Source organism: Acinonyx jubatus, chromosome E1, assembly GCF_027475565.1.
Source record: "Acinonyx jubatus isolate Ajub_Pintada_27869175 chromosome E1, VMU_Ajub_asm_v1.0, whole genome shotgun sequence".
Lineage (NCBI taxonomy): Eukaryota > Metazoa > Chordata > Mammalia > Carnivora > Felidae > Acinonyx > Acinonyx jubatus.
Genome location: NC_069397.1, coordinates 13,086,788 through 13,112,587, shown reverse-complemented (window position 1 = coordinate 13,112,587; position 25,800 = coordinate 13,086,788). Strand labels below are relative to the sequence as shown.

The following is a 25,800-nucleotide window of genomic DNA, read 5'->3' as shown; positions in this document are numbered from 1 at the left end:
GTCTGGTTTGGTGGTTTTCAGCTCCAGTGTCATAAGGAAGTCATCCACAGCTTCTCCCACCATGGCCTTTGTTCTGGTGGGAGAGCAGGGCCTGGTATGTAGGGGGTCAAGTTTCAGGGGAGCCCCCAAACCCAGGTCAAGACCAGATGGCCTGAATCTTGAGGAATTATCTGGGAAAGTGGGTGCTGAACTAAACCAGCACCTCTCCAGACATTACAGAGGATGGACAGAGTTTGTAGACCATGTCCCACATACCCATGAGGTAAACAGGTTCTACGGAGAACCTGCTTGGATGCTGGCACCCACCTTCTCAATCATAACAGCATAGATGCCCATCTGCTGGAAGCCGCGGGTGTAGTAGAGCATGTTGGTCCAGCCCATGGCCAGGGAGAACACCATGGAGGCCACGTACTCCTTGTGGTGGCAGAAGTACAGCACCACGGTCCCCAGCATGAACAGTGACTGCACAAAGCTGAGGGTGGAGGGATAGGAAGCTCTGTCTAAGAGCACCCAGGAGGCCTGGCACCCCCTCAGAAGCACAGACAACAGGCTGTTGCGGGAGCTAGGGTTGACTGTCCTGTCTCCTTTAGCCCGTGATTCTCAGTAGGAGTAATAGCATCCCCAAGGGGGGAAAAGTTGGTTATGGGAGTACAAAATCTTACTCTCTTTTTGTAGAAAGCACAAATAGAAATACATTGCATGGACAACTCTACAGTATATTTGTGGTATTAGATTTCATGGGAGGGGCAATTAGGAAAAAATGTCTAAAAAGGCAATAATGAAAAAAGTCTGGGAAACATTGCTTTAGCAGTGAGGAGGTACAGGCCATGCTCTCCTGAAAAATCACAGGTGGAGTCTGCTGGCCATACCATCAAACTCAGGAGGAGAGCCAGGAAAGATGTTCCTCGGCAACTAGGTCTGGTGGGGGCTGCCCAAGTAGGATCTATGGATAAGGTGTAGTAAATCTGATGATCCTATGACAGAGTCTGCCCAGTGGTCCTTTCTTTACATATTCACCCCAGGTCTCCTTGTTCATCATAGCCTCCTCTCGAAAGTACCCCCAGTTACATTTATACTGTCGACCAAGCTGACAACCTCACTTCCCATTTCTGTGAAAGAACCAAGCAAAAAAACACCACTGTGATGATGTGAGTCTACTGAAAACTCATGTCAATAAACTGGCTCATCAATTGGAATTCTGCTGCAAAGGAAAACTATTCCTCTGTATTTTCAGAACCTTGGCCAAAATAAGAACTGACACCAGTTGAAATAGGTAAAGAGTTACGTTGGGTGGCAAATGGAGCCCCCACATATGCATTTGGGAAGCAGCAGACAAACAGAAACTGACTTAGCAGACCCAAATCCAAATCTGTAGTGGGGAAAGCTGAGAATCAGCTCTTTTAACCAAGGAGCCTCAAAAGGGTTAGAGACCTCCAGAAAGGAGATGAAGAGACCTAAAATAAGGAAGAGTGGAGGTTTTGTCTCTGAAGAAGACAAAGGAGAGGATCTTTGGACCCACTTTCATCAAACAACAGTGAAAGCATTGGTATTTTACCAAAAGCAGATTATGTGATTTTTATATAATACAGATTATAGAAAGCCCTCTTCTTCACTCAGTTCTCAGAAATCTAGCAGCCAGACTTCTTTCCTCCAGGCAGAAGACTGAAAAGATGCAATCGACTAACTTTGGATGTTTGCCAATAAATAGCTTAACCTAGACTAGTTTATAGTGAAGCTCAAAATTGATAAGCCCCATTCATACATTAAGAGCTCCCAGCAAGCTTTTCAGTCCTCCACTCTTACTCATGAGCAGATATAAAAAATTTCCAGAAAAAAAAAATTTTCCAGGTATCTTCTAATATGAAAGATAGAGCAAAACAAGAAAATGGGAAACAACAACTTAGAGAAAATAAATCCTATGCAAAAAGAAGAAAATTTATTTTATTTTAAAATTTTATTTCAATAGTCTTAGAGAGACAAAAGAAGATATTGCATCAATGAAACAAGAATAGAGTGCTATAGATAAGGAACACCAGAAATTAAAACGTGGTATCAAAAGTAATAAACTCAATAGAAGGGGTAGAAATTAAAGTTGATTTGAACTTCCCAGAAAGAATAGCCAAAGATAAAGAGAACACAAGTGAGAAGACATAAGAACTGGTTCAGGACTAAGTCAGGAGGTTCAATATACATATCATAAGAAATAATTCAAGAAAATATCCCCAAAATAAAGGACATAAATTTCCAGATTGAAAGAGCCTACCAAGTGCCCAGAACATTGGATAAAAACAAATGCAATCAAGACATATCATTAAGTTTCAGAACACCAGAAACAAACAGAAGATACCACAGATTTACAAAGAGAAAAACCAAACCAGGTATTAAAAGAGGATCCAGAATCAGAATAGTTTTGGACTTGTCATCTATAATACTGGAAGCAGGGAAACAATGGAAAAATATCTTCAATTTTTAAAAATATTTTTATACCCAATCAAGACATCAATAAAATGTGAAGGTATAGTAGAAATGTTCTCAGGCATGCCAGATTTCAAATAAATTTTACTCCCCCCTTCCCTACAATGGGCCTTTTTTCTTTAGCTGAGGATGTTTTTCCCTCAAAAAGGGAGTGAATCAGTAAAAAGGAAGACTTGGGTTCAGAAAATAAGAGATCCAAATCAGGAGAGAAGTGAAAGGGATCTCTAAGGTGCTAGTGAAGGGATGACACCTCGGATGTACATGTGGGAGAATGAGACTCAAGAACCAGACACAATAAAAGTTGTCATCACTGTGCCCTTCACCAGGAGACAATCCTTTTCACCAAATGACAATACTGAAGGAGGAAAACCAAGAAAGAGACAGGAAGTCTAACCCAGAATGAAAGCAGTGAGCATCCCAAAGATGGCAACAAAGAGGAGTCCCAGGATGATGGCTAAGCAGCAGGCCCAGAGAGCAACCAGCCCAGTAAGAAACAGAGGACAGCACTCCAGGAGGAGATCTCTCAAGGAAAAAACTAGGAGCAGGGATTCCAATCATATAATTTATGTGATTGACTTTGAGAAAATTTTTACTGAGAGGCTTTGAGATGTGTGGGACAAGTTAACAATGGGTACAAAGAAAACTAAACAAGTAACAACAAGATAATTACAAATTTTAGGAGAAACAAACAAAAAAGAAGTATATTATGAAGCTCAACTGTGAATACTACTTGTAGAGACATAACATAAATTACTCAATACCAACTAAAACAAAAATTACTTCAAACTATATTGGGAGGCTAGAGGAGCAGAAGCAGAGGGGAAGGAAGTAAAAGGATGCTAAATCCTCATCCACCAGGTGAGAAAACATCAGAAGAAAGAGCTGCAAGAATGAAAAGTGATTGTCCCTGGGAAGGAGAATTACAAGATGGGAAGGTTTAAGATGAGGAATTCATATACTGGCTGTAATCGTTTTAGTACTCTTCAATGTTTACCCATGGGCATGAGTAGCTTTGAAAAAGTAAAATAAAATCCATTTCTAACCTGCCTGCAGTAAGTCCTCCTAGGAATAGAATCAAGTTTATTGGCACAATGCTATGTAGGAGAACATTGTTTCTCTTAGTAAAGCAAACCAGCATTGCACTAACCCTATAGACCCAGCCCTTTGGAGTTAAAGTGCAAGTATCTGAAGATTATGGTAAACACATGGGGACAAGCTAGCTACAACAGGATAAGAAATCAACTCCTTTCATTTGCCAGGAATAGAGAGGCCTCAGGAATGAAGGAAACTTGGGGATCAGAGTTAAGTCCTTAGTATAAATCCCAGGAGAACCCATCCCCATCTGAAAACCCCCTTTGTGTATCCTGGGTCCTCCAAGGAAATTTCGTAAGGTTCCAGCTTATTTTGTGAAGGAAGGAGGGTCCTGGTGACATCCATCTTGTTCTATAACTATGGTTTTTGCTTATCTGTCTCCCCCTAAAGCAATGATTCTCAGTCTTGGGTGACTTTGTGCCTCCCCAAGTCGGGGACATTTGGCAATATCTAGATACATTTTTGGTCATCAAGAATGGGGGACAGAGAGAGTGCTAGTGGCAGCTAGCAGGTAGAGGCCCGGGATGCTGCTAAACATTCTACAATGCATAGGACAGCCCTCATAGCAAAGAATCATCCAGTCCAAAATGTCCATGGTGCCAAGGTTGAGAAACGCTACCCCAAGGATCGGAAACTCCTTGAAGACAAGAATCATATCTATTTCATCTCAGTATTCCAATGCCAACTCAGTGACTACCAGATGGTTGGACAAACGCATGAAAAAAAATGACCAAGGGTATTCAGACTGTAACTCAGACTATAAGCCACATGAGCCCATGTATGTCATTTCCTAACACCTGGTGCGTATATGACACAGAGTAGAGCTTCAGTATTCATCCACACATGTATTGAGGGCCTTCTGCCATTCATTCAACACATTTGTGAGGTCCTACTATGTTCCAGGCTTAGCATAGGTGAGAGGATGGGTGAGAACTGATGGCTATAACTTTAGGACTGGGCCAAAAGATACCATCTGCTATCAAGTCATAAGAGTCAAAGCATCACTTACAAAAGCATCTCACTGTAGCTGTCCACAAACAAGGTCTTCAGAGATGGCCGCCTCTGCAGGAAATATTGAATCTGCAAACAAATGGGCAGAGTAAGAAGCCAGGAAAGGTGAAATGATGAGTGTACTTGCAATGCTCCTAAATGGCCGACGATGGAACAAATGCATCAAAGCAGAGGTTCTGAAAAGGGTAGAACAGCGAGGGTCAGGTTCACAGGGTAACATTATGTGACTCAGTCAGGAGAGACTGTTAAAAATAGAGAGTGGAATTACGACTCTAGGTAGAAATAAAGACAGGAAGGAAAAGCACCAAAATATTATTAATTGCTGTGTTTGAATGATGAGATTGAGCAATTTCTTTTCTTCTTTCTAATTTGTGCATTTTCCCCTAGTTTTCTTCAAGAACTATGCATTATAGTAAAAATTCTTTAAGCAGCCTCCACTGAACTAAGTCACCAGATTAGCCAGTGTTCTCCACTCCCTGAAAACATTCTGACTGACGCCCACAGTGAGGGCTGGTGGCTAGGAGCCCCTCTCCAGGACACCCACACACTCTCCCTCCCGCAGTTAATCCTTGTCATCAAGACTGCACTTGTTACTGCGGCTTTGTATCTTATTATAATATAAAATATGAGTACAAAAATAAAAAGACAGTTGTTTCTGTGAAGACAGCATCCAATGATTTGGCAAGATTCCTTAAAGGTAAGTCACTAAAAAAAAAAAAAAAAAAAATCAGGTGTAGCTTAGATCAAAAAGATTAAGGGAGGGTGGCTCAGTCGGTTGAGCATCCAACTGCAGCTCAGGTCATGATCTCACAGTTCATGGGTTCAAGCCCTGCATCAGGCTCTGTGCTGACAGGAGACTGCTTTGAATTCTGTGTCTCCCCTGTTCTCTGTCCCTCCCCTGCTCACTTTCTGTCTCTCTATCTCTCTCTCTCAGAAAATAAAACATTAAAAAAAATTTTTAATAAAAAAAATGTTAAGGGGGAAAATCACCATAATCTCCAATTATTTGTATATGTAACAGTGGTTCCAATTTCAAAGAAAAGACTGTTCATATATTAGAAAAATGGCCAAGGAATGTACATGTATGAGTTTTCAGGTAAAATAAAATGATTCCAGTATATGTGTAGATTTCTTTCATTGTTTTGAGCTTTAACAGATGGTTTTAATTAAATAACCACCAGTCATGATCTTGTCACTTAAGAGACTTCCACTCTACTTCATAATTAAACATTACAGTTGACCCTTGAACAACATAGCTTTGAACTGTGAGGGTCCACTTATATGCAGTTTTTTATATAAATACAGTACAGTACTGTAAATGTATTTTCTCTTCCTTATGATTTTCTTATTTTCTCTTACTTTATGGTAAGAATATAGTGTGCAATACACGTATCATACAAAATATGTGTTAATTGACTGTTTATGTTATCAGTAAGGCTTCCAATCAATAGTAGGCTACTGGTAGTTAAATTTGGGGGCAGTCAAATGTTATAAACAGACTTTCGATTGTGTGAGAAGTTGGTGCTCCGAACCCCTGCAGTGTTCAAGGGTCAACTGCACGTCCGGTGGAAAGTCCTATCTGTCTCCGAACACTTCGAACTGTCCTGAGTCTGCAGAAACCCACTGGGCACGAATGCCTCATCTTCACCTGGGCATCTCTCCCCTGAAGTAAAGAGTGAGTGAGCAATGAGTGAGTCTCTTGGCTTTTTGTTTTGGTGATAATGGAAACTCACAGTGTGGGAAGGAATGCTTACCCCTCGGAAAAAAAAGTAGACTCCTCCTGATACAGAAAGAATCTCGCCAGTGACTCGGAAATAGTCCCCAACAGTGTGTTTCAGCTTATAGGGAGGCTGTAAGGTGCAGAGAAGTTAGTGACTCGATTCACTCATTCATTCACTCAACAAGCATTTACCAAGCCCTGTGATCAAGAGCCCACCCCTGGGGGCGTGTGGGTGGCTCAGTTGGTTAAGTGTCCGACTTTGGCTCAGGTCATGACATCACGGTTCATGAGTTCAAGCCCCACATCCAGCTCTCTGCTGTCAGCACAGAGTCTGCTTCAGATCCTCTGTCTCCTTCTCTCTCTGCCCCTTCCCCACTCACACGCTCACTTTATGTCAAAAATAAATAAACATTAAAAAAAAAAAGAGCTGGGCTGCCCAAGAGGCCCAGCCTCCATCAGGAGAGAGGCATCATTAAAGACAGTGCATTACTGGGGACACCTGCAAGGAGGCCCTTCTGTGGGAGCTGATTCCCAAAGTGGCATCTTTTAGGTGCCAAGCAGAGCATCCTTACAGTGCTGTGCTCCTTCCCAGACACTGTCCAGCCAGGAGCACCTATGGGAGGAGGTAGATGGCATAGGTGGAGACACTCTTACAGACGCTAATGCCATATGTTTCCTGCTGCTCCCACAGCCCATGGTGAACCCCTGGTGTCCCATGACTGTTGAGGTTTCCCCTGGATGGTGGGAGGTGAGATGTCCCACACACATGTGTGTCATCCTTGTGTCTCAGATACATTCCTGGGGTGGGTTTCCTTTCTGCTTGCCATTGATGTTTGATAAACACTGTCTCACTAGCTTGTCTTATTAGCACATTTCTCTTTTCTCATAAAATGAAATCGTTAAATGGCCTTACTAGGTGGATAGAAGTCAGGTTTCACCTAACTAGGAAGTGGGGTTTTAAATCACATTTAATAAGCAAGACGCCCTGGAAACAAAGGCAGCAAATTAAGTGCTTGGGTATTGAATGGAAAGGATTCAGTTTAGTAACTCAAAGGAGTCCATGGGTCTTGGTAGAGGAAGAAGTCTGGTCTCAAGCCGATTTGATGGATGGCCCAGGGCCTAGCACAGAAGAAATGATCAAAAGTAGATGTCCAGGGAACAAACAATGAGCGAGTGAATGAACAAAAGTGGGCAGGCCAGTGGGATGGCAATAGGCTCAGGGCTCACGCCAGCTCATGACCCTACAGACAGCCAACCGAGGGAAGAGCTGCTTCTAGAGCCCTAGTTCCTGCATCTTTTCTAACCTGTTGCCCCTCCTCAGCCATCAGGGACCTCGTAGACCACACACTCAGCCTCACAGAACAGGAGACCACAGGAGGGACTGAGAAGGGGGAGGGAGTGTTGCCAGGACAACCTGAGACATGGAGGGCTGTGTACAGGGACATGAGGAGCTCTGGGTGATCCTTCCATGTCTCCAGTGAGCTGGGAAGGAGTCCAGGGCCTGGCCTGGGCCTGGGTCTTGGGGGTCTTCTAGAAATGCCCATCCCTCTCCCCAGTCCCCGAGCCTCAGGCCGCACCAAGCCATCCACAGGCCTGTAGTAGGCTGCTGTGGTGAAGATGATCATATACAAGCAGTAGACGAAGAAGTTGAAGTAGAAGATGCGCTTGACAAATCTGTCCCACTTGTCCTGCAGGAGTCGGTTCAGCGGTTCCACCAAAAGCATGTCGTGGCGATTCTAAGGGGAGCAGAGAGAGGTGAGGCTCACTCCCCAGCCAGGAATGACAAAATCTCATATCCAAGAGATCTCTGTTGAAGTTCCAGTATATTCCTAAGATGGACAAGCCAAAATCATCCTCTTTTGCAGGTCATCAACCCAACCCCCAGCCCAAGCTCTAGCTCCCCCAGTAAGGTCCCGGTTCAATGTTTTCTTCAGTGCCTTTGGGATGGGAAGCTCCTCGCTGCCTCGAGCAGCCTGGGGAGAAATTCTAACTGTCAGGAAGATCAATTCTCTGGAGTAAAGTTGGTCTTACTTCTCTGCTTTCCACCAGTTGTCCCAGTTCTGCACTCAGGGACCCCAGTATTGCATTTCTGCCTGAGAGAGCCTTCCAAGACATGAAAATGGCAGCGTGGCCCCAGAGCCCTCTCCTCTCTAGGCCAAACACCTCAGCCTTTTTGAAGCCGTTTCCTACATGGGCCAGCCCTCTGGGGACACTCCATTCAGGATTCTGGAATCCAACGCCCTGATCCAGCATGGCAACCCAGGTGAAGGCTGGCAGGGCACAGCAAAGCAGTCTAGACTTCTCTCCCCCCCCTGGACTTTGCCCCTGTAAACGCAGCCTCTGCCCTGTAAGATACTATGGTAGCCTCCTCACCAGCACAAACTCCAGCCTAGCCCCTGGGGCTGCCTCGGGGGCAGGTATACCTTAGAAAGAACAGACAGGGAAAGCAGCCTTTCAAAGCAGTGGGGGTAGGACAGGCTTTTCATTTAGTGGCCCTGGGACCCTCATGTGGAAACAAAATAATTAAGTAAGATGCCTACCTCACCCCTACACAAAAATAAATTCTAGACAAATTAAAGAGACAAACGTAAAATACCTACAAAGGAGCTAAACAAAAATATTGAAGGATATTGTATAACCTTATAGTGGAAAAGGACTTACAAAGCAAGATAAAAGTCACAGAAGTTATAAAAAAAAAAGACTAATTTGGCTCTCAAACTAAAAACCTTTCATAAGCAAACGATGCATTGACTGAAGTTAGAAGACAAGAGGGAGACGAAAAAATAAAATATTTGCAATATATGCAATAGACAAAGGATGGATTCACTCCATACTAAGAGAACCTAGAAACAAAGAGGAATGGGGCAAACAGTTCAGTGGAAGAGATGGCCAAGGACAATGAATAGGAAATCTACCAAGGAAATATGAATGGCCAGGTAAATACATGAGAAAATTATTCACCTCATATTAGCCAAGAAAATGAGAATTAAGACATCAATAAGATAGCATTTCAGGCCCCAAGAACTTAAACCGGTTTTTGAGAAAAGACTGATAATATCCAGGGTGGCAAGGGCATGGGCAGATTTTCCCACTGGTGGGGGCAAATGCACTGATGGAGTCTGTGGAGGACAACTTGGCTGTAGCTATTAAAATGCTAAAACATACATACTTTTTGATTTAGCAATTCCATTTCCAGGCATCCTAGAAACATTCTCAAACCCATGCTAAGTGGCTCGCAGTACTGAAAGAGCGGAAAACTGGATATAACTCAAATGTCCTCCAATGGACATTTATCCCCAGACCTCCTACAGAACACTGCGTGGGTTTTTTTTAATGAAGCAGATCCATACCTACGCTGATATAAAACTGTCTACAAGACACACCAGTAAGTAAAAAAACTGGTTGTTTTACATTTTGCATAGTTTGATCCCATTTATATAAACAAAATAAAGCTACATGTTTTTATATGGTATAAAAAGAAGGTTGTTTTTGTCTGTGTATATCTGAAATATTTACGCTTTTATGGGAATATCATTGTACATTGTATGATGAAGGAAAACATTCAGTGGGAACAAATGGGGAGATAAAGCTTCTGGGCCTAGACCCCACACAGCAGGTTTTCAGTGATGAGAAGACAGGCAGAGCTGGATCGAGGGGCTGGGGTGGAGGCTGGGGGGTGCAGTGAGACAAGAAGCCCACCCTGGCTGAGTCCCACCCCGGCCCACTCACGGGGGTGTCACTGCTGCTGTAGGCGATCACTTCTAGCACCGAGTTCTTCTCGCAAGTGTCGACGCAGGACAGGTCGTAGAGTGAGGAGTGCACAGGCCCGTAGGCCCACTCGGTGAACTTCCTGGACAGGTGCCTGCACTCGGGCTCCTGGATCTCCCTCTGAAGAATATAGGCCAAGACCTGCCATGGGGATACGAGAGCCTGTTAGAGACCATCCTGGAGCCCCAACCACAAGATGCATCTCCACCAGGCTACCAACTCTGCCTCAGGAATAAGTCTGCTTCCTAGCTCAGTTGGAGACTCTACCCAAGCCCTAGGAGAGTCCTCGCCTCCATCCAGCAGCCTCCCAACCACCATCAAGATCAACCCGCCCACTGCCTCAGACCCCAGCTGCGGCCACATCAGACCCATTGCCTGATCACACCTGGCTGATCACACTTGATCACATCAGTTTCACCCTTGGCTCAACACACTCCTATCCCCAGGCCCTAGCACCCCCCGTCCCCCCTACTCTGTGTCTGGCTAGTGATGCTCACAGGTAGAAATGAGAAACAGTCAGGTGCGATGCTGGCTTCTGCCCAGCATCTTACAATTCCTCTGGCTTCCTCTAACAGCCCCCTGCCCTACCCCTACAGGCTAGTGTCACAGTAGCAGGGCTCTGCGTGATGGTGATGCCAGGCATGCAGCAAGGCAGACCGTCCCCCCAACACCACCATCTAAAGTCACACTCCCTGCCCAGGCCCGAAGCCTTCCCCCTACCCCAATCTTCCCACTCCTGGCAGCCAGAGCCAGTGGCGTCAGCCCCTTCTTGTTGGTGAGCTCCTCCAGCTTCAGTGTAGGGTGGAGCTTGGCCCCCAGGATCAGAATCTCATTGTACATGCTCGTCACAAACTTAGTGTTGTCGGCTGTGTTGTCGGCCACCTCCACCAGCGCATGCAGCACTGTGTTGCCCACCGAGTCCCGGGCACTGATGTCTGCTGGCTGCCAAGAGTTCTGCAGCAGGAACTTCACGATGCCCAGCTGGTTGGTACATGCAGCCAAGGAGAGGGGCAGCTCACCTGTGGCCAACACAGGCATATGATGGGCCTCAGGAATAGATTGGCTTGGTCCCTGGACCACCCGGCCTCCAAATCCCTCTCTCTCCACCCGAAACCTCCCCTTGGCAATTGTCAAAAATCCAGGGGTCTACCCCATGGTCTCCCTACCAAAGTAGAAGCCGGGCCGCCCTTTGGTTTTCTTAAAGAAGTCCCCGTTGGCTGCAGCCTGGACGTCTGCCCCGTTCTCCACTAGGAGGGTCACTAGTGCCATGTTCCGCCTCTCAATGGCAATGTGCAGGGCTGTCTGGCCTGTGGAGGGTGTGTGCTGTTGGCTTTGTACTCACAGTCCTGTGGGGGTGCTTAGATAGGTGCAGGGGGAAGATCTGGGCAGAAAATGCCAGATGACTCCCCCATACAAGAGGGGAGCAGGCCAGAATGCCCAAAGGGGGCCTAGAGAGTCCCTGAGGCAGAAGTAGAGACCCCCAGGGAACACCAGACCATGACCTGGAATAGTCAAAACTGCCCAAGGTCAAGGAACAGTAGCAGGGAGAGTAGCCATGGCTTCTGGAAGCAAAGAACACCGAGTCCACAGAGGGGAGGATGGGACTCTCAGCACCAGGAGAAAACAAGTCCAGCAGGTGGGGGAGGCAAGGACCCCCCCAGGACCAAGAGATGCCAACGCACTGGCTGGTACAGGGAGTACGAAGCTCAGAGGCTTGCCCAGGCATGCCACCTGGCTCCAGCTGTGCTTGTGCACAGAGTCATGCCAAACCCCGTCCCCCTCCTCACCCTTGTAGTAGCTGTCTGTGTAACTGGCGTTGACAAACTCCTTCAGGCTGTCCGTCTGCCGGGCAATCTCCAGGAGCAGGGGAATAGTATCATTCTGCCCATCGTGCAGGTTGAGCATGGCTTTCAGCAGACAGGTCTTCCCGGTCTCTGGGTCTGCAAGACAAAGTGAGGGTCAGAGCAGCGCATGACAGCTGGGGCCCGACCCAGGAGCCTGGACCTGCAGGGGCCACCTTTGAACTCGCTGTCCATGAGGTGCTTCTGGCTCTTCTGCAGGAAGAGCAGCAGACTCTGCAGCTCCTCACAGTTATTCTGAGCGACGGCTTCAAAGATCTTCCTGCGATCATACAGCTTGAGGTTCTTCTCAGACCCAGCAGGAGCAGAGTCCTGGGAAGACTGCCTGCAGGCCAGAAAACACCTTCATCTCCTGCTCTGATTTCCCTTCAGCCCTGGGGCCTCCAGAGCTTGTCAGGGAGCATGACTAAATCCCAGGGTAAACCAAAAGGTGAAAAAACATGATATAAAACCCATCCCTCAGTCTAGATGACCGTCCAGGAAACTGATGTAACAGGGAACGATGGGGTGCATGTGTCCACACTCTGTCCCCACCCTGCCTGTAGGCACCATCTAGAAAGTCTTTGCTGCCACTGCTTCCTCCAACACCCAAGCCACTCACTTCTCTGCCTACTCAGGAGCTGGGGCTCTGGGGGCAGTAGCCCGGAGGGGGCTGGAGGCGGGGAGTTGCAGCAGTTTGGACGGTTCCTGTTAAGTGAAAAAGTGTCTTCACACTGGCCTGGAGGTCAGCCGGCCCATGTACCTCCCTCACCTGCCTTGGAGGAAGCGAGAGGGCCCTTGGGCTTGTCACTGGAACTGTTCTGCACTCTCTAAAAAGCATCCTGGTCCTGAGGTTTTCAACTTAGAGTCTAAGTGTTTGGGGCTGGTGAGCATTTGAGGCCTGGAAACCTAGAGATCGGCCTGCAGCTAAGATCAGCAGATAGGCCAGCATCCATGACCATGTGTCCTGAGGCTCCTAGGAGTGCAGATGCTGGACCAGATGATTTGTGAAGCCTCTCCAGTTCCCTGGCTCTATGACCTTCAGCCCATAAGCTAGAGGAACACATGGTATCTCCATAGCTGGGGCCTCAGCTGGCAGAGCCAGTTGGGCTCCTGGTGGGGAGGGGCTCAGGCTCCAGATGCAGCTTACCTGTCACAGGTGAGGCCATCCTCATGCTTCTGGATGATGACAACAGGGCTGACGGTGATGGCTGGGCAGGAGGCTAGCTGGCCTTCCTCGTAAGAGCAGTCCATTGGAGAAGCTTCCTCCGAGTCGCATTTCCCAAAAAGCCGACTGCGGCTCTTGGCCGTGGGGAAGATGTGGGGTTTGGCTGGAGCTGGCCTGGAGTTAGGGTCTCCATCCAGGGGGTCTGAGCAGGAGTCCTCTTGGGGTGGCTCCTCAGACTCCCCTGAGTCTGAGCTCCCCCATTTCTTCATCCTTGTCAGATCCGTTGTGGCCTGAGAGGCAGCCTGCAGGCAGCCACCAAGATCAGGTGTGTGCCCAGCTTGAGGACTCCACAACTCTAGCCCCCATCTGCCCTCCTTGCAAAAGCCCCTGTGAAGCAGGACACCCCAGAGATCCAACAGCTGCTGGCCCTAGCGCCCCAGAACTAAAGCTTCTAGGGGTGCTATACCTCCTACCTCAGAGGCCCCAGGGGTGAGCAGGCCTAGCAACCCCATGGGCATTGGGCTCAAGAGTGGATGTGTCCCCCAGCTTGAAGCCATAAGGCTCTGAAAGACATGAATGGATTGCTCTCTCTGGGCCTCAGTTGCCTCATCTGCAAAGTGGGATCATAACTACTGCTCTGCCTCCCTCCAAGATCAGAATAAAGGAAACAATGGGAGTGGCTGTCAATGGCTGGGCATTGAGGGAGGGACTCGGTGATGAGAATGGCTCAGCCTCAAAGAGCAGAACAGGCTGTGTCTCTGTGAACAGGGTGAGCGGCAGAGACTGACATGCTCACACCCCATGCTGCACAGGCCTTCTTGTGCCACGTGTCCCCGTCACCAGCCACGTGCTTGCCTGCTTTTGCTCTTCGACCTGGCAGCTGCAACTATTGAGTTGGTGGGGACTTCTTGCACTTTTTTGTCATTTTTGTGAAATTTCAAGCATCCCTGAATTTTTAAACTTTAAGAGATTAGAGGCTGGTGCAGGCCTTCCAGGCCTGAACATGTGGTGTTCAGCTGGCAGCTAGCACTAGCATATATGGCCGTGAACTTGTTTTGATAGTGTCTTCCACCCCCTTCCTAACCTTCTGTCCCACTCCTCCCTCCATCCAGCAGGCCATCCCCACTCCCTGGTACCCAGGGCTGTTCCACATCTCAGAGGCCTTTGCCTCTGCAGTGTCTCCACTTGGGGGGCATTTTCCTTCTCCTCTTCATGCCCAAATCCTATCACTTTTCAGAGGCCACCTCCCTTTGGGGTCCAACACTAATGCTGCCTCCTCCACACCCCCAGGCTCTGCACTGGCCATGCTCCCTCCCCATCCAGAGTGGCCCAGTTGGTTGTCCATCATCCTTCATGGCCCTGTTAGCACCATCCATTATGTAGTCTAGCAATTTCTATCTGGCACTGCTTTATCTCCCCCACATCCTATGACCTCTTCCTGAGCAGGGCACTTGCCTGATCCCCCTCTCTATGAAATAAAGCTGTGGTCACTGTCGGGGACATGAAAGAGATCAGATATAGACCCTTCTTGTTCCCATTTCCAAAGAAAGTTAGTGAGATTCATGTTCCAGCAGTGGTTGGATTCCAAAAAATAGCCAGTCAAGAAATGGGAAGCTGCTCACAACCTGCATTTTCAAGTGCAAGTTAGGCAGTGAACACTCAGAGCACACAGCTGGGCCTCGGCAATAGACCAGCTATTATCTGATGCCCAGGTCCTTGGGGGAAAAATAAATGAGGCAGCCTCACCACTCTGCACCCTGCGAAGAAGACAGACAGCTGACTGCCGGCCCGTTTTCCATCCTGCCTGCTGTTGCTCTCAGGGGGGCTCGAGTCTTTCTCTGGGTTATCCCTCAGATGGAAACCCTGCAGCAGGAAGTGTTCCTGGCCACAGGGAATCTTCCTTCCAACCACTCACCCATTTGTTCATCCCATCACTCAACAGCCACCTACTGAATCCTACTGGGTACCCAGGCCTGTGCTGGGGGCACAGAGAGGACTCGGCCCCATCTGAGACAGTAACCAGGCACTGGCTGGGGCAGGGTATCACAGGAGGGGCCAGGGTCCTGAAGAAGGCTTCATGGAGAAGGTGACAGAGGATCTGGGCCTAGAAGGAGAGGAGGGTTGATCTGGGGCCAGGGGAGAGGATGGGGATCCCAAAGTAGCTGGTGAAGAGGAAGCCAGTGGGCCTGGAGGACAGGCAGCAGGGCAGAACCAGATGGCTGTTGTCCTTGAACGTCAAGGAACAGGATTTGGACTTTATTGTGTGGATGGTAGGAAGCCATGAGAAGCTTCAGAAGCATAAACACCAACACTCATCTGCGCTTTCGGAAGAGAATGTCTTATTATGTTCATACTATGTGGAGCCTGCTACCATTAAAAGGCACAGGAGGCTAGTAAGAACGAAAGTAACTGACGTGCTTGAGCATGTACTGTGCAAGGATGGGTACCATTCTAACACTTCACATGTGCTCACTTCATTCTCACATCTCCAAGAGGTAAATATTTGACAGATGAGGAAACTCAGGCACAGTGGTTGCTGGAGGCCACAGTTAGGACGAGGTGGAACCTGGATTTGATACCCAGAAGCCTGACTGCAGAGTATCTCTAGCACTCCACCACAGGGGTCTTCTCAGCCATTAAACTCAGCCCCGGACCTCACACCAGGGTGAGGAACTGATCAGCCCAAAGTCCCCTAGCCCTGGGGCCAGGCAGGCAGGGACAACCCCCTTCTGCTCAGAAGCCCCAACCTGTAGCACCTTCCTGCTCAAACAAGCATCCCAGGAAGCTCAAAGGCCAAAATGAAGTACAAGTACGAACCAGGCCATCTGCCAGGGCCTGACTCTCGCAGGGCATCTCCCCTTGGTAGGACTGGCCACAAAACCAAGAATAAACCTGATGCCTGACTCACAGTTCTTAATATCCCAACCAGAGCACCCATTAGCAGGGGCCCCCACAAATCATTCCACAGTGTCACCTTTTGCCTCTCCCTCTGACTGGTCCAAATCTAACCAAACCCAATAAACATGAAGCAGCCCACACAGTACCATCATTCGGTCAGTCAACAAACCCCAAATCTGCACTGCATGCCTCACACTTGATTCCCTACTGGAAACTAAGCTTCTTCCAGAGCAGAGGGCAGGACAGGGACTGAGAGGCCATTTGCTCTGGGCTGCAGACTACAAGATAGTCTGCCACTGCCAGGCCCGGGTGTGTCTAGCACATGAGCCCCGTGGCAAGGTACCTATCACAGTTGAATGTCCTACGATGATGGGGGAAATTTCCAACTATGACTTGGGGTGTCTGATGGAGATGGCGGTTCTGGTTTAGGCAAGATTCACAAACCCACCAATGGAGACTAAAGGACTGTCCTGAAAAAAATGACCCTGCTCAGCAAAACTTGGTTTGGCCTCTGGATCTTTCTCAACTCCAGCGCCAGGAAGGAAACTGCCCACCACCTGGGCGAAGCCCCCTTTTTCTCCCTAATCCAGCTGACACATCCCGGGGTGCAGCTCTCCTGCTCCCTCTCTGCTCAAAGCACCTGTCTGCCTCCAGCTTCCCTACAGGCTCTTGGGAACTGGTCCAGGATCCACCCCTGATCATTCCTAAAGGGAAATTCCTACCTGAGCATTTCCTAAAGAGGGACGGAGATCCAGGGGCTACCCCGCCTATGGATGAAGAGCCACAGGAACCCTATCTAAAACAGAGAGCGAGTGGAGCCTGGGTGAGAACCCAGGACTCCTGCCACCCCACCCAGCACCCTTCAGCCTGGATGGAGCTATGTGGCGAAACCTCCGGCCACAAACCACTGGCCTCTTTGCTCCAGGAGGAGGGTCCAGGATGACCCTGATGCAACTCAGACACAATGACAATGGCAACCTCCACAGTCACTTGTCAAGTGTTTACGATTAACCAGGCTAAGTGCACCACAGCTATAGCTTCACTTCAGCGTCACCATGACCTTTGAGGCAGCCACTGCTATTATCCCGTTTTCAGATGGGGTAACTAAGGTGCTGAGAGGCTAGTTGAACTGCTCATAGTCACCCAAGCGGACAGAGGCAGGGCTCAGTTTTTGACAGCTCCCTGTGCCATTCTAAAAGCTAGCATCGGCACCGGCCAGCAAACAACAGAAAGGACTCACCAGCTAGATGCAGCGCACCCCGGACACAGCAGGTGCCGGCGAGCTCCAAGACTTCGTTACTTGAAGGGAGAGCTGGACTGGTGTGGGGAGAAGAGTTGCCTCTGTGAGGGTCCGTGGCCCCTCCCTGGGCCGTGGTCACTCAGCGCTGGCAGGGATGGGCTGTGGGTACACTCTGGCACTCAAGGAAAATGTTTCCAGCAATGGCAGCAGCTGCTGTTGCCGTGGTTCTGATTCCCAGAGGATCCCAGAGCTTTTCCCATCATTTTTTCCCTTTTTCAGAAACCACTTAGCTGCTGCCCCTCCTCCCACCATGCCAGGGCCGCAGTGCACTTAGCCACACACAGCCCAGAGCCAGCCAGAGCTGTGACTTCAGCTCTCAAGAAAAAGGAGGCCACTGCTCAGGCCTCTCAAATCCATCACTCTTACAGATAGGGTGGTCTGGGGAAAAAACTCAACAACCAGAGAAGTAAAACCCAGCATCATGAAACTGCTCCAGTTTGAAAATGTGGAAGGAATGTAAAGGGTCACATCACCCATCACACAGTCATGGCCTGACATTCAGGAACCTGGTTTTGAATGACGGCTTTGCCAACTCTGTGCAACCTTGGACAAATGCCTGCCTCTCTTGGGCCTCTCATTCTCTGTGGAAGCCTCGTGAAGGATTGTGGAGGCTTCTGGGTCTGCCAGGTCCCAGCCTTACTCAACTGGGATTCCTCATGGAACCACAAAACACAGAAAATTATTTCCGTGTCTATTTTCTTATTTCTCTTAGTATGATTGTAAAAGCATAGGAGGAAAGCCAATACTGTAAGGAATAATTCCCTCCTGGAACATGGCTGAGAAAGGCTGCAAAGTCCTTCTGAGCATGTATACAGTCTGCAACCTGAAATGCCCTGCAGAACCCATCCTGGCAGCAGCTGCCCGTAGGAACCCTATAGGACTCCAAAAAGCCGGGGGCCCTACATGGCCTGAAATGAGCAGCTATGTGCCAGAAAAGTCCCATCTAGCCCTCCTTGGAGTAGCTCACAACGTTGACCCCTGAGTCAAGACACTGAAGTGCAGACACTTCGTGGACTCTGCACGACATTTTACAGTTTACAGAGAAGCTGCACAAACCCACTCTCCCATGCCACACAACAACCCTGGGCATACTCATTTTACATATGAGAAATCTGTGCTGGGCGCCTGGGTGGCTCAGTTGGCTAAATGTCTGACTTTGGCTCAGGTCATGATCTCACAGTTCGTGGGTTCGAGCCCCGTGTCGGGCTCTGGGCTGATAGCTCAGAGCCTGGAGCCTGCTTCCGATTCTGGGTCTCCCTCTCTCTCTCTGCCCCTCCCCCGTTCATGCTCTGTCTCTCTCTGTCTCAAAAATAAAAATAAACGTTAAAAAAAATGTTTAAATGAACCTTGGAATTCGTCCTTTTTTGAGAAATTTTGGTAAAATACCTATAACATGAAAAAAATACCATTTCAACCAGTTTTCAGTGTACAATTCAAGAGCATTAAGTACATTTATAATGTCACCACCATCCATCTCCGGAACTGTTTTCATCTTGTGAAACTGAAACCCTATACCCATTAAACACCAATTCCCCATTCCTCCCTTCCCCCAGCCTCTGGCAACCAGTCTACATTCTGTCTCTATGAATTTGATTATTCTAAGACCATCATGGAAGTGGATTCGTGCAGTATTTATCTTTTTGTGACTGGCTTGTTTCACTTAGCATAATGTCCTCAAGATTCATCCATCTTGTAGCATACTACAGGATTTCCTCCCTTTATAAGGTTGTACGATATGCCATTGCATGTGTAGACCATGATTTGTTTAGCCCTTCATCAGTCAATGGACACTTGGGTTACTTCCAACTTTTGCCTGTGGAATATTGCTCTGAACATGGGTGTACAAATATCTCTTTGAGTCACAGCTTTCAATTCTTTTGGGCATATACCCAGAAGTGGGATTGCTGGACCATGGAATTCATTCTTAATCATGCATAACCATCTGTTACACATATTTTAAAAACTCACCAGCAGTGACCCCTCAACCTACAAGTTCTCTAGGGTCACTGTTCCTTCTAACCATGTGTGTGGGCCAGAGGTGCTGCAGAGAACACCTCGGTGTGGAGAGCGACATGCTGATGCTGTGTTAGGGACAGCCTCTGGCTCACACACTGGCTGGGCCGGGTCTGGATCTCAGCCACAGCAGCCCTGGGGCATGGGTGGGAGACATCTGAGAAAGGCACTGAGAGAACTGGCCAGCCCAGGGCAACGTCCAAGAAAGGGGAGGGTTATACTTCTCTACCAGAGGTGTCCCCTTAGCTTCCAAGGTGATTTCTGCCTCCAGTGAGGACAACACATGTCACTAAATGTGTCCCCTTTGTAACACAGCCATTGGGCACTGACAACATCTCCCAGAGTCTACATGGCACCATGCACGCTGCGAGGGCTGCAGGGAAATCCTGGCCCTTCTCCTCCTTCCCTGACAGCTTTTCCTCAATATACAGGAAAAGGACCCTTATCTCCTCCTACCCTTTTCTGAGACCCCCACTCCTCCAAGGACCCATCTGACATGCCCAAGCCAGGGACTCCCTCATCCAGGGGTCCAGCCCCACCCTTTCCCCTGAGCTACAAACCCCTTCCTATCAGCGTGTCCCAAGATGAACCCCTCTGCCCTCCACACTCCCTCCCCTCAACGTTACTGCCTATCAGACACCAACATTTAAAAAAAATTTTTTTTTACATTTATTTATTTTTGATAGAGAGAGACAGCATACAAGTGGGGGAGGGGAAGAGAGAGAAGGAAACACAGAATCCAAAGCAGGCTCCAGGCTCCGAGCTGTCAGCACAGAGCCCATCGTGGGGCTTGTACTCACAAACCGCAAGATCATGACCTAAGCTGAACTCGGACGCTTAACCGACTGAGCCACCCAGGCGCCCCTAAGGCACCAACTTTCTTATGTCAAAGTCTGACATACTTTGTCATCTCCAGCCTCTCCTTCTCTGTTTCTGTCCAGGCTACGTTTCTGTGGCTCATATGGATCCCTCTCTGCGGCTGGCAGCTACTTCCTCTCACCTGAGGCACCAGAAGTGCCCAGCACCCTGACTCATGACCTCCCAATCCCCAGACCTAGAATATCCTCCTGACTGCACCCCCTTACAGAATAAGGCCCTACCCCTCGGCTTGGTACCCTGAGCCGACAACCCCAGTCTCCACTCCCACTGTGGCCCAGCCCCTTCTGTTACCTGGACACATCTCCTCCCAAGCCATACTAACTGTGCCTGCCTCCACCCCCTTCCCCTGCCCTCTTTCTACCCAACGTGCTTGCACTATGCATCGACTTAACCTGTCTTTTAAGGCCCAGGTGGCAGGTGGGACCTTTGGATGCTGAGGCTCTATCATTCAACTCCACCTCTTGCAAAAAGCCTCTCCACCAAGGGCCCAGCCAAAGTGCTCACCTCTAAACCCCTACAGAAATCTAGACCCGCACCTTCCTGCAGCAACCAGTGCATGTGATCACAAAGACAACGATAATAGCAGTGGATGTTTATTAAGACCATGCAGTGTGCCAGGTTCTGGGATAAGCACTTTATGCATTAGCTCATCAGACTCTCACAAAGTTTCATGAGGAGAGTCTGATTTTGTCCCCCATTTTATGGATGAGGAAATGAAGTATAGACAGGCTATGTTACCTGCCCAAGGACAGTGACAACCATTACTAGTCTTGTCTGAAGCTTCCTAAAGCTTGTATTGAGCTTTAACTGCTCTGAGGTTTGTGTCTTATTTGGCAGATTTTAATGGCTCCAGAGTGACAGGGCTCTTGCACCCTCAATTCTCCTTCTCTAAGCCTACCTAGCTCCACAACTTGCCCAAAGGAGCACAACATATACATTTATTGGCATGGTTTTATCTGAGCCAAACCTGCACTGAGTGGTTCTACTAAAACTCAAGAAATGGCAGCAGACACAAGACCTTAGGGTTGAGCACTGCTGCCATCAGCCTGGTTTTCTGGGTGGTATTTTGCCAACAAGGTGTTCTTGAATCTATGTAATGATGTATCCATTAAAACTCTTTGTAAGTAGATCACATTTCAGTGATGAATTATGGGAGGGGGCGCGTACTCCAAGCTCAGGTCTGATGGGAACAAGAGGCAGTGCAGCAAAGTGCTAGGGGCCACACCAGCACGTGGGTGGGCCAAGTGGGCTGGGCCCCAGGTCATCAATGGCTGCAGTTCTTTAGCGTCACCACCAGGGGGGCACATTGACTTAAACTCAGCCCTTGACCCTGGCAATGGGATCCTCATTTATTTTCTTCATTCATCTGAGTCCCTCATGGATTTGAAGCCAAACTTTCTGGTACAGCTAGAAACCAGCAAACTGTCGTGTGCTAATAAAAGCCTGATTGCCCAAATCAGGAACCGTCAGCCCCTCATTTCTGGGAGGACCCAAGTAGGAATAAGCAGAGCTAGTTCTGGCCCCAGAGAAGGTGGTTAAAGCACCACCGCGAGTACCTGTAACCCACCCGAGGACAGTGCCAACTCTACCGGTCTTATCTTGGGATTTCTAAATCTTGTGTGGATTTTTAACTTCCTGACTTTTGTGTCTTGCTTCCCAGATTTTAAATGGCTTCAGGGATCCCGGATACAAATGGCAAACAGCAGACTTAGAAGAAAACTACTTTCCTTTCTGCATTTGGTCTGTGCATTAGTGTCACCAGGTACCCACCTGAGTCAGTTCCCATGGAGGGCAGGGCTCTGTGAGAGGGGACAGCGCACTCCAGAAGTGGATGGAGCTGACCATCTAAGCTGGGGAGGGATGAGGCATCCACTCAGCACCCAACAGCTGAGCCCCTCTCTGCAGAGCTGGGACCCAGGGCGGGTACTGGCAACAAGAGAGAGAAGAGATTGGAGGGTCAGGAGCATGGGCGGAGAATAGAGGCAGGAGAGGAGACCCAGACGGGCCCAGCAGACACCCGCTCCATAAATTTGGGCTGATAGCTGAAGCTCTGGGTCCTTATCCCCAAAACGGGTGAAGGCACCCGCCCTGCCTGCTTTATGAGGCTTTTCTGGGGATTAATAAGAATACTGGATGTGAATCAATGGTCTCTGTGAGCTGATAAAGCTCTAGGCAAGCATGAGGGGTTATTGTTCTCATCATCATTATTTCAGAAGAGAACCGCATCTGCTGATTGTTGAGCTATCTCCGGCCATTAGCTCGAGGTTGTGACTAATTGTTTTTTAATGAAAAAAAAAAACCAAGATTTGCTTAATGTTTCATGAGTCACACAGTGAACATCTCTAAACCCAGAATCTCTCCATTTCAAAGATGGGCTATCTGTCCATCGAATCGTGGCTGAGAGGTCAAGTGCAAACCACCCTCTACCCTGAAGCCCCACCAAGCACTAGCAAACCACAGCAAGTGAGTAGGATGAATAAGATGGTCTCTGACCTCAAGAAGGCCAGGACACATGAGGAAAAACTGCTAGGCTCTCTCGGACGCTTTACTGGGTGGGGCATGCTGTAACAGGCACAAGCCAGGAGCCAACAGGTGATGCCAACAACAAACACTGAGTTGGGTCCCAGATGCCAGCTGCAATTATAATCCAGTCACAGATATGCTTCCAGGGAGACTGTGCAGCAGGAAGATAGCATCTGAGCTGGGCCTTGGACAAGGTATTGTGTTCTTCCCCAGGAGAAGGACATTCAAACATGGGCATCAGCCCAAGATTAAGGAGAAGGGCAGGACAGAGAACACCTAAGGGGAAGCCTGCCCTCAAGCAGCTTTCAGTCAGTTGAGAAGAATAAAGAACATGAAAGCCACATAAACATTATATGCATCTAGTCATAGTCAAGGGCCAAAAGAAGGGTATGTGTGGCAGGCTCTGCCCCCACGTTGGTTCAGGCCTACCGTCTCTCACAAGCTGTTTTCTAGGCCCCTCCAATTGGGCCCCCACCTCCCGTAACACCCATTCTCCACTCTAAAGTCCCCATGGCGGACAGTTACACTCCTAAAGCTCATGAAGTCTGTCCTCCACTCTGCTGCCCACAGGAGAAAGTCTAAACCCCTCAGTCTGGCATCTAGGACCCTTCACAGTTTGGTCAACACGTCCAGCCATAAGTTCTATCACACCCTTTCATAAGCCCTGTGACCAAGTTACACCAGACAGTTCATCACACCCTGCTCATGCCGGTCACTTTCATGTGACTAGACCTGCTCTCTCAGCCTGAATGCTAAAGAAAATGGGCTCTGGGGTTGAATCTTAGAGTTCTGATCTTAGGTAGGTTACTTAACTTGTGTCTCAGTTTCTTCATCTGAGAAATGAAGATAATAGCACCCACCTTCTAGGGTCACCATATAGATCAAATAGGTCCAAACAAGTATAGATTAGCTCCTACTACATAGCTCAAAAAATGTTAACTGCTGTTGGTATTGATGGACTGAAACTCTCCCAGGTTTAGCTTAATGTCACTTACATAAAGAATGAATTGTTCCTTCTTCTGCACACATGTGTTAATCTGTCCTAGTGTTGGCAATTTAGCCCTGTCCTGACAGAACACCCAGCTCCTAGTGGGTGCTCAATAAATGTCTGGGTCTGTGCTGGGTGCAGCTGAGGCTTCTTAGACACAGTCTCTACTGTGGTTGTAGTGGTCAGGATAAACTAAGTTATGCTGTGGCAACAACCCCAAATCTCAGTGGCTTCAAACATCAAAGGTTTATTTCTCAGTCACATTTCATGTTGCACATTTGTTGGTGAGGGTTCTACACCATAGTGCCCTAACATGGAACGCAGGCTGACAGAGCCTCCATTCTCTGGGACACCACCAGTCACTCCTGGCAAAGGGAACAGAGTGTGGAAAATCACACACTGGCTCCTAAGGACCTCTGCTTAGAAGTAGAACACTTCTGGTCACATTTTGCTGGCCAAAGCAAATCTGGGGAGAAAGTGCAAGTCTACCACCTGCTCGTAAGATCAGGATATGGGCAAACTGTCCTAAAGGCCAGTTCCTCATCTGAGGATCACACTGGTATCAAACACTTACTGGTACCTCCAGGGAATGATGGCAAAAGCAGTGAGTGGTTTATGATTTCAGGCTGAAGAAATGAGGCCCTGGAAGCTGTGCTCAACCCCACTGGCCTGTGCAATAAAAACAGTAACAGAGCTTTTAGCTGGCAAGCTTGGACTGCGCAAGGCTCAGCCCTCAGAGATAGAGTGGACATGTGGAAAGGGAACAGAGAGTTCTGGCACCGCACTGGGCACTGGTCTGGGCTACCTGGCCTTGCATCCAGTTCCTAATCTTACATTTACAGGCTCCATCCATAGCACCCTGAGAATACAAGACAGGCTGCCTCCCAGGAGTCAGAGGGCCAACTCCTCCTGATGGAGAGGCTATCTGTTATCCTTCGGCCTATCCCAAGGTGACCTCTCTCACAGGCCTTCCATAGGGGCTCCAGAATAATGGTGTCAACTCATCTTGGCTGAGAGAAAACTCACATGACTTTCCCGAGTGATCTTCAGCTACTTGTCCTGGTACAATCACGGAGCAGGTGGGGTTTTCTGCAGAACAACCTACAAATGATCCTTATGTCCAACCTGCCAAACCAAGCCCTACAGCTATGCCATAATTTACAGTGTTCCCAAAGCAGAGAGGTGTGTCTTATTACAGGGACAAAGCTCTGAAAGAATGAGCTTTAGTACCTGAAATCCAATCAGCATGGCAAGGCAGATTAATCTAAGAGCTCAGACAACCACATAATTCATAAAGTGACCTTTACAAAGAAACAACATGGCCACTTCCCAAACTCATAGTTGCCTAGGAGTCTCAGAGTCAGGCCTGCCTGAGCCTTGGGATCATTCTTAGGAGTCTGGAACTAGATGCAGGAATGACAGCCTTTTCTTGGAGCCATTCCATGGTCATCCCTACCAACTACAGAAAGGTTTAAGATGCTCTGGGACCCCCACATGGTTGCTGACTCCAGTGGGATGTTTCTGCAGGCCAGAAACACATGGTAGGCCAGCAAGGCCGACACCAAGAGAAAGAAAATCTAGGGCCTGCAGGATAAGGGGTTCTCTCTGATTAAACTGACCATCCTCTCTGACAGGAGCATGCCCAGCTGCATCCCTTCCCTTGGAAGACCTCCCAAGAATGTGCAGGAGAAAAATACACTGCTGCCCAGACACACCCCCGAAAAAGGGTCCTGCCTGGTCAGACTATTGGGAACAATGTGCTTGAATGGTGGGGCCACATAGCATCCGATCCCCTTGCTGGTCATGCCACCCACCTTTCCTTCCCTGTTCTGTGCCTTCAAACCAGTTGTGTTAAGGATCTAGAGCAGCTCCAGTGCAGCAGGCTGTCCTTGGAGGGGAAGTGCATGGCGAGAAGGCAGCATGGATCCCTGCATCTTCATCTCAGCCAGTCTGCTTTACTGCCCTGGGCGACCCCCTGCCTCAGCTATAACCAGCTGTGGCCAAGGGAGAACAAGAGTGAGAAAGGGACCTCAGGGTCACATGGCACAATCCACTAGGGAAGGACTTTTCTAACAGTGCATGTGACCCAAGCCTGGGTTTCATGTCCTTTTAAAAACAATCCAAAAG

The 25,800-nt window shown here is 48.5% G+C and overlaps 1 protein-coding gene across 12 annotated transcripts in view; it reads right to left on the bottom strand.

Moving 5' to 3' along the window:
• The window catches only part of TRPV1 (transient receptor potential cation channel subfamily V member 1), a 41,894-nt gene that overhangs the window by 10,661 nt on the left and 5,433 nt on the right, over positions 1 to 25,800 (bottom strand). The window contains exons 1-12 of one of the 12 annotated variants that reach the window (XM_053211893.1): positions 25,488 to 25,618; positions 17,211 to 17,287; positions 13,055 to 13,459; positions 12,084 to 12,250; positions 11,854 to 12,006; positions 11,233 to 11,373; positions 10,787 to 11,085; positions 10,028 to 10,207; positions 7,876 to 8,034; positions 6,333 to 6,428; positions 4,577 to 4,647; positions 307 to 472 (exon numbers count right to left, since the gene is read on the bottom strand). In XM_053211893.1, coding sequence (XP_053067868.1) covers positions 307 to 472; positions 4,577 to 4,647; positions 6,333 to 6,428; positions 7,876 to 8,034; positions 10,028 to 10,207; positions 10,787 to 11,085; positions 11,233 to 11,373; positions 11,854 to 12,006; positions 12,084 to 12,250; positions 13,055 to 13,341 — 1,719 coding nt within the window. In that variant the 5' untranslated portion in view covers positions 13,342 to 13,459; positions 17,211 to 17,287; positions 25,488 to 25,618. Of the gene's footprint in view, positions 1 to 306; positions 473 to 4,576; positions 4,648 to 6,332; positions 6,429 to 7,875; positions 8,035 to 10,027; positions 10,208 to 10,786; positions 11,086 to 11,232; positions 11,374 to 11,853; positions 12,007 to 12,083; positions 12,251 to 13,054; positions 18,534 to 21,932; positions 22,059 to 24,247; positions 24,341 to 25,487; positions 25,619 to 25,800 lie in introns of those variants that run through there. The other 11 variants (XM_053211894.1, XM_053211892.1, XM_027034701.2 and 8 more) reach the window with 11 other exon arrangements.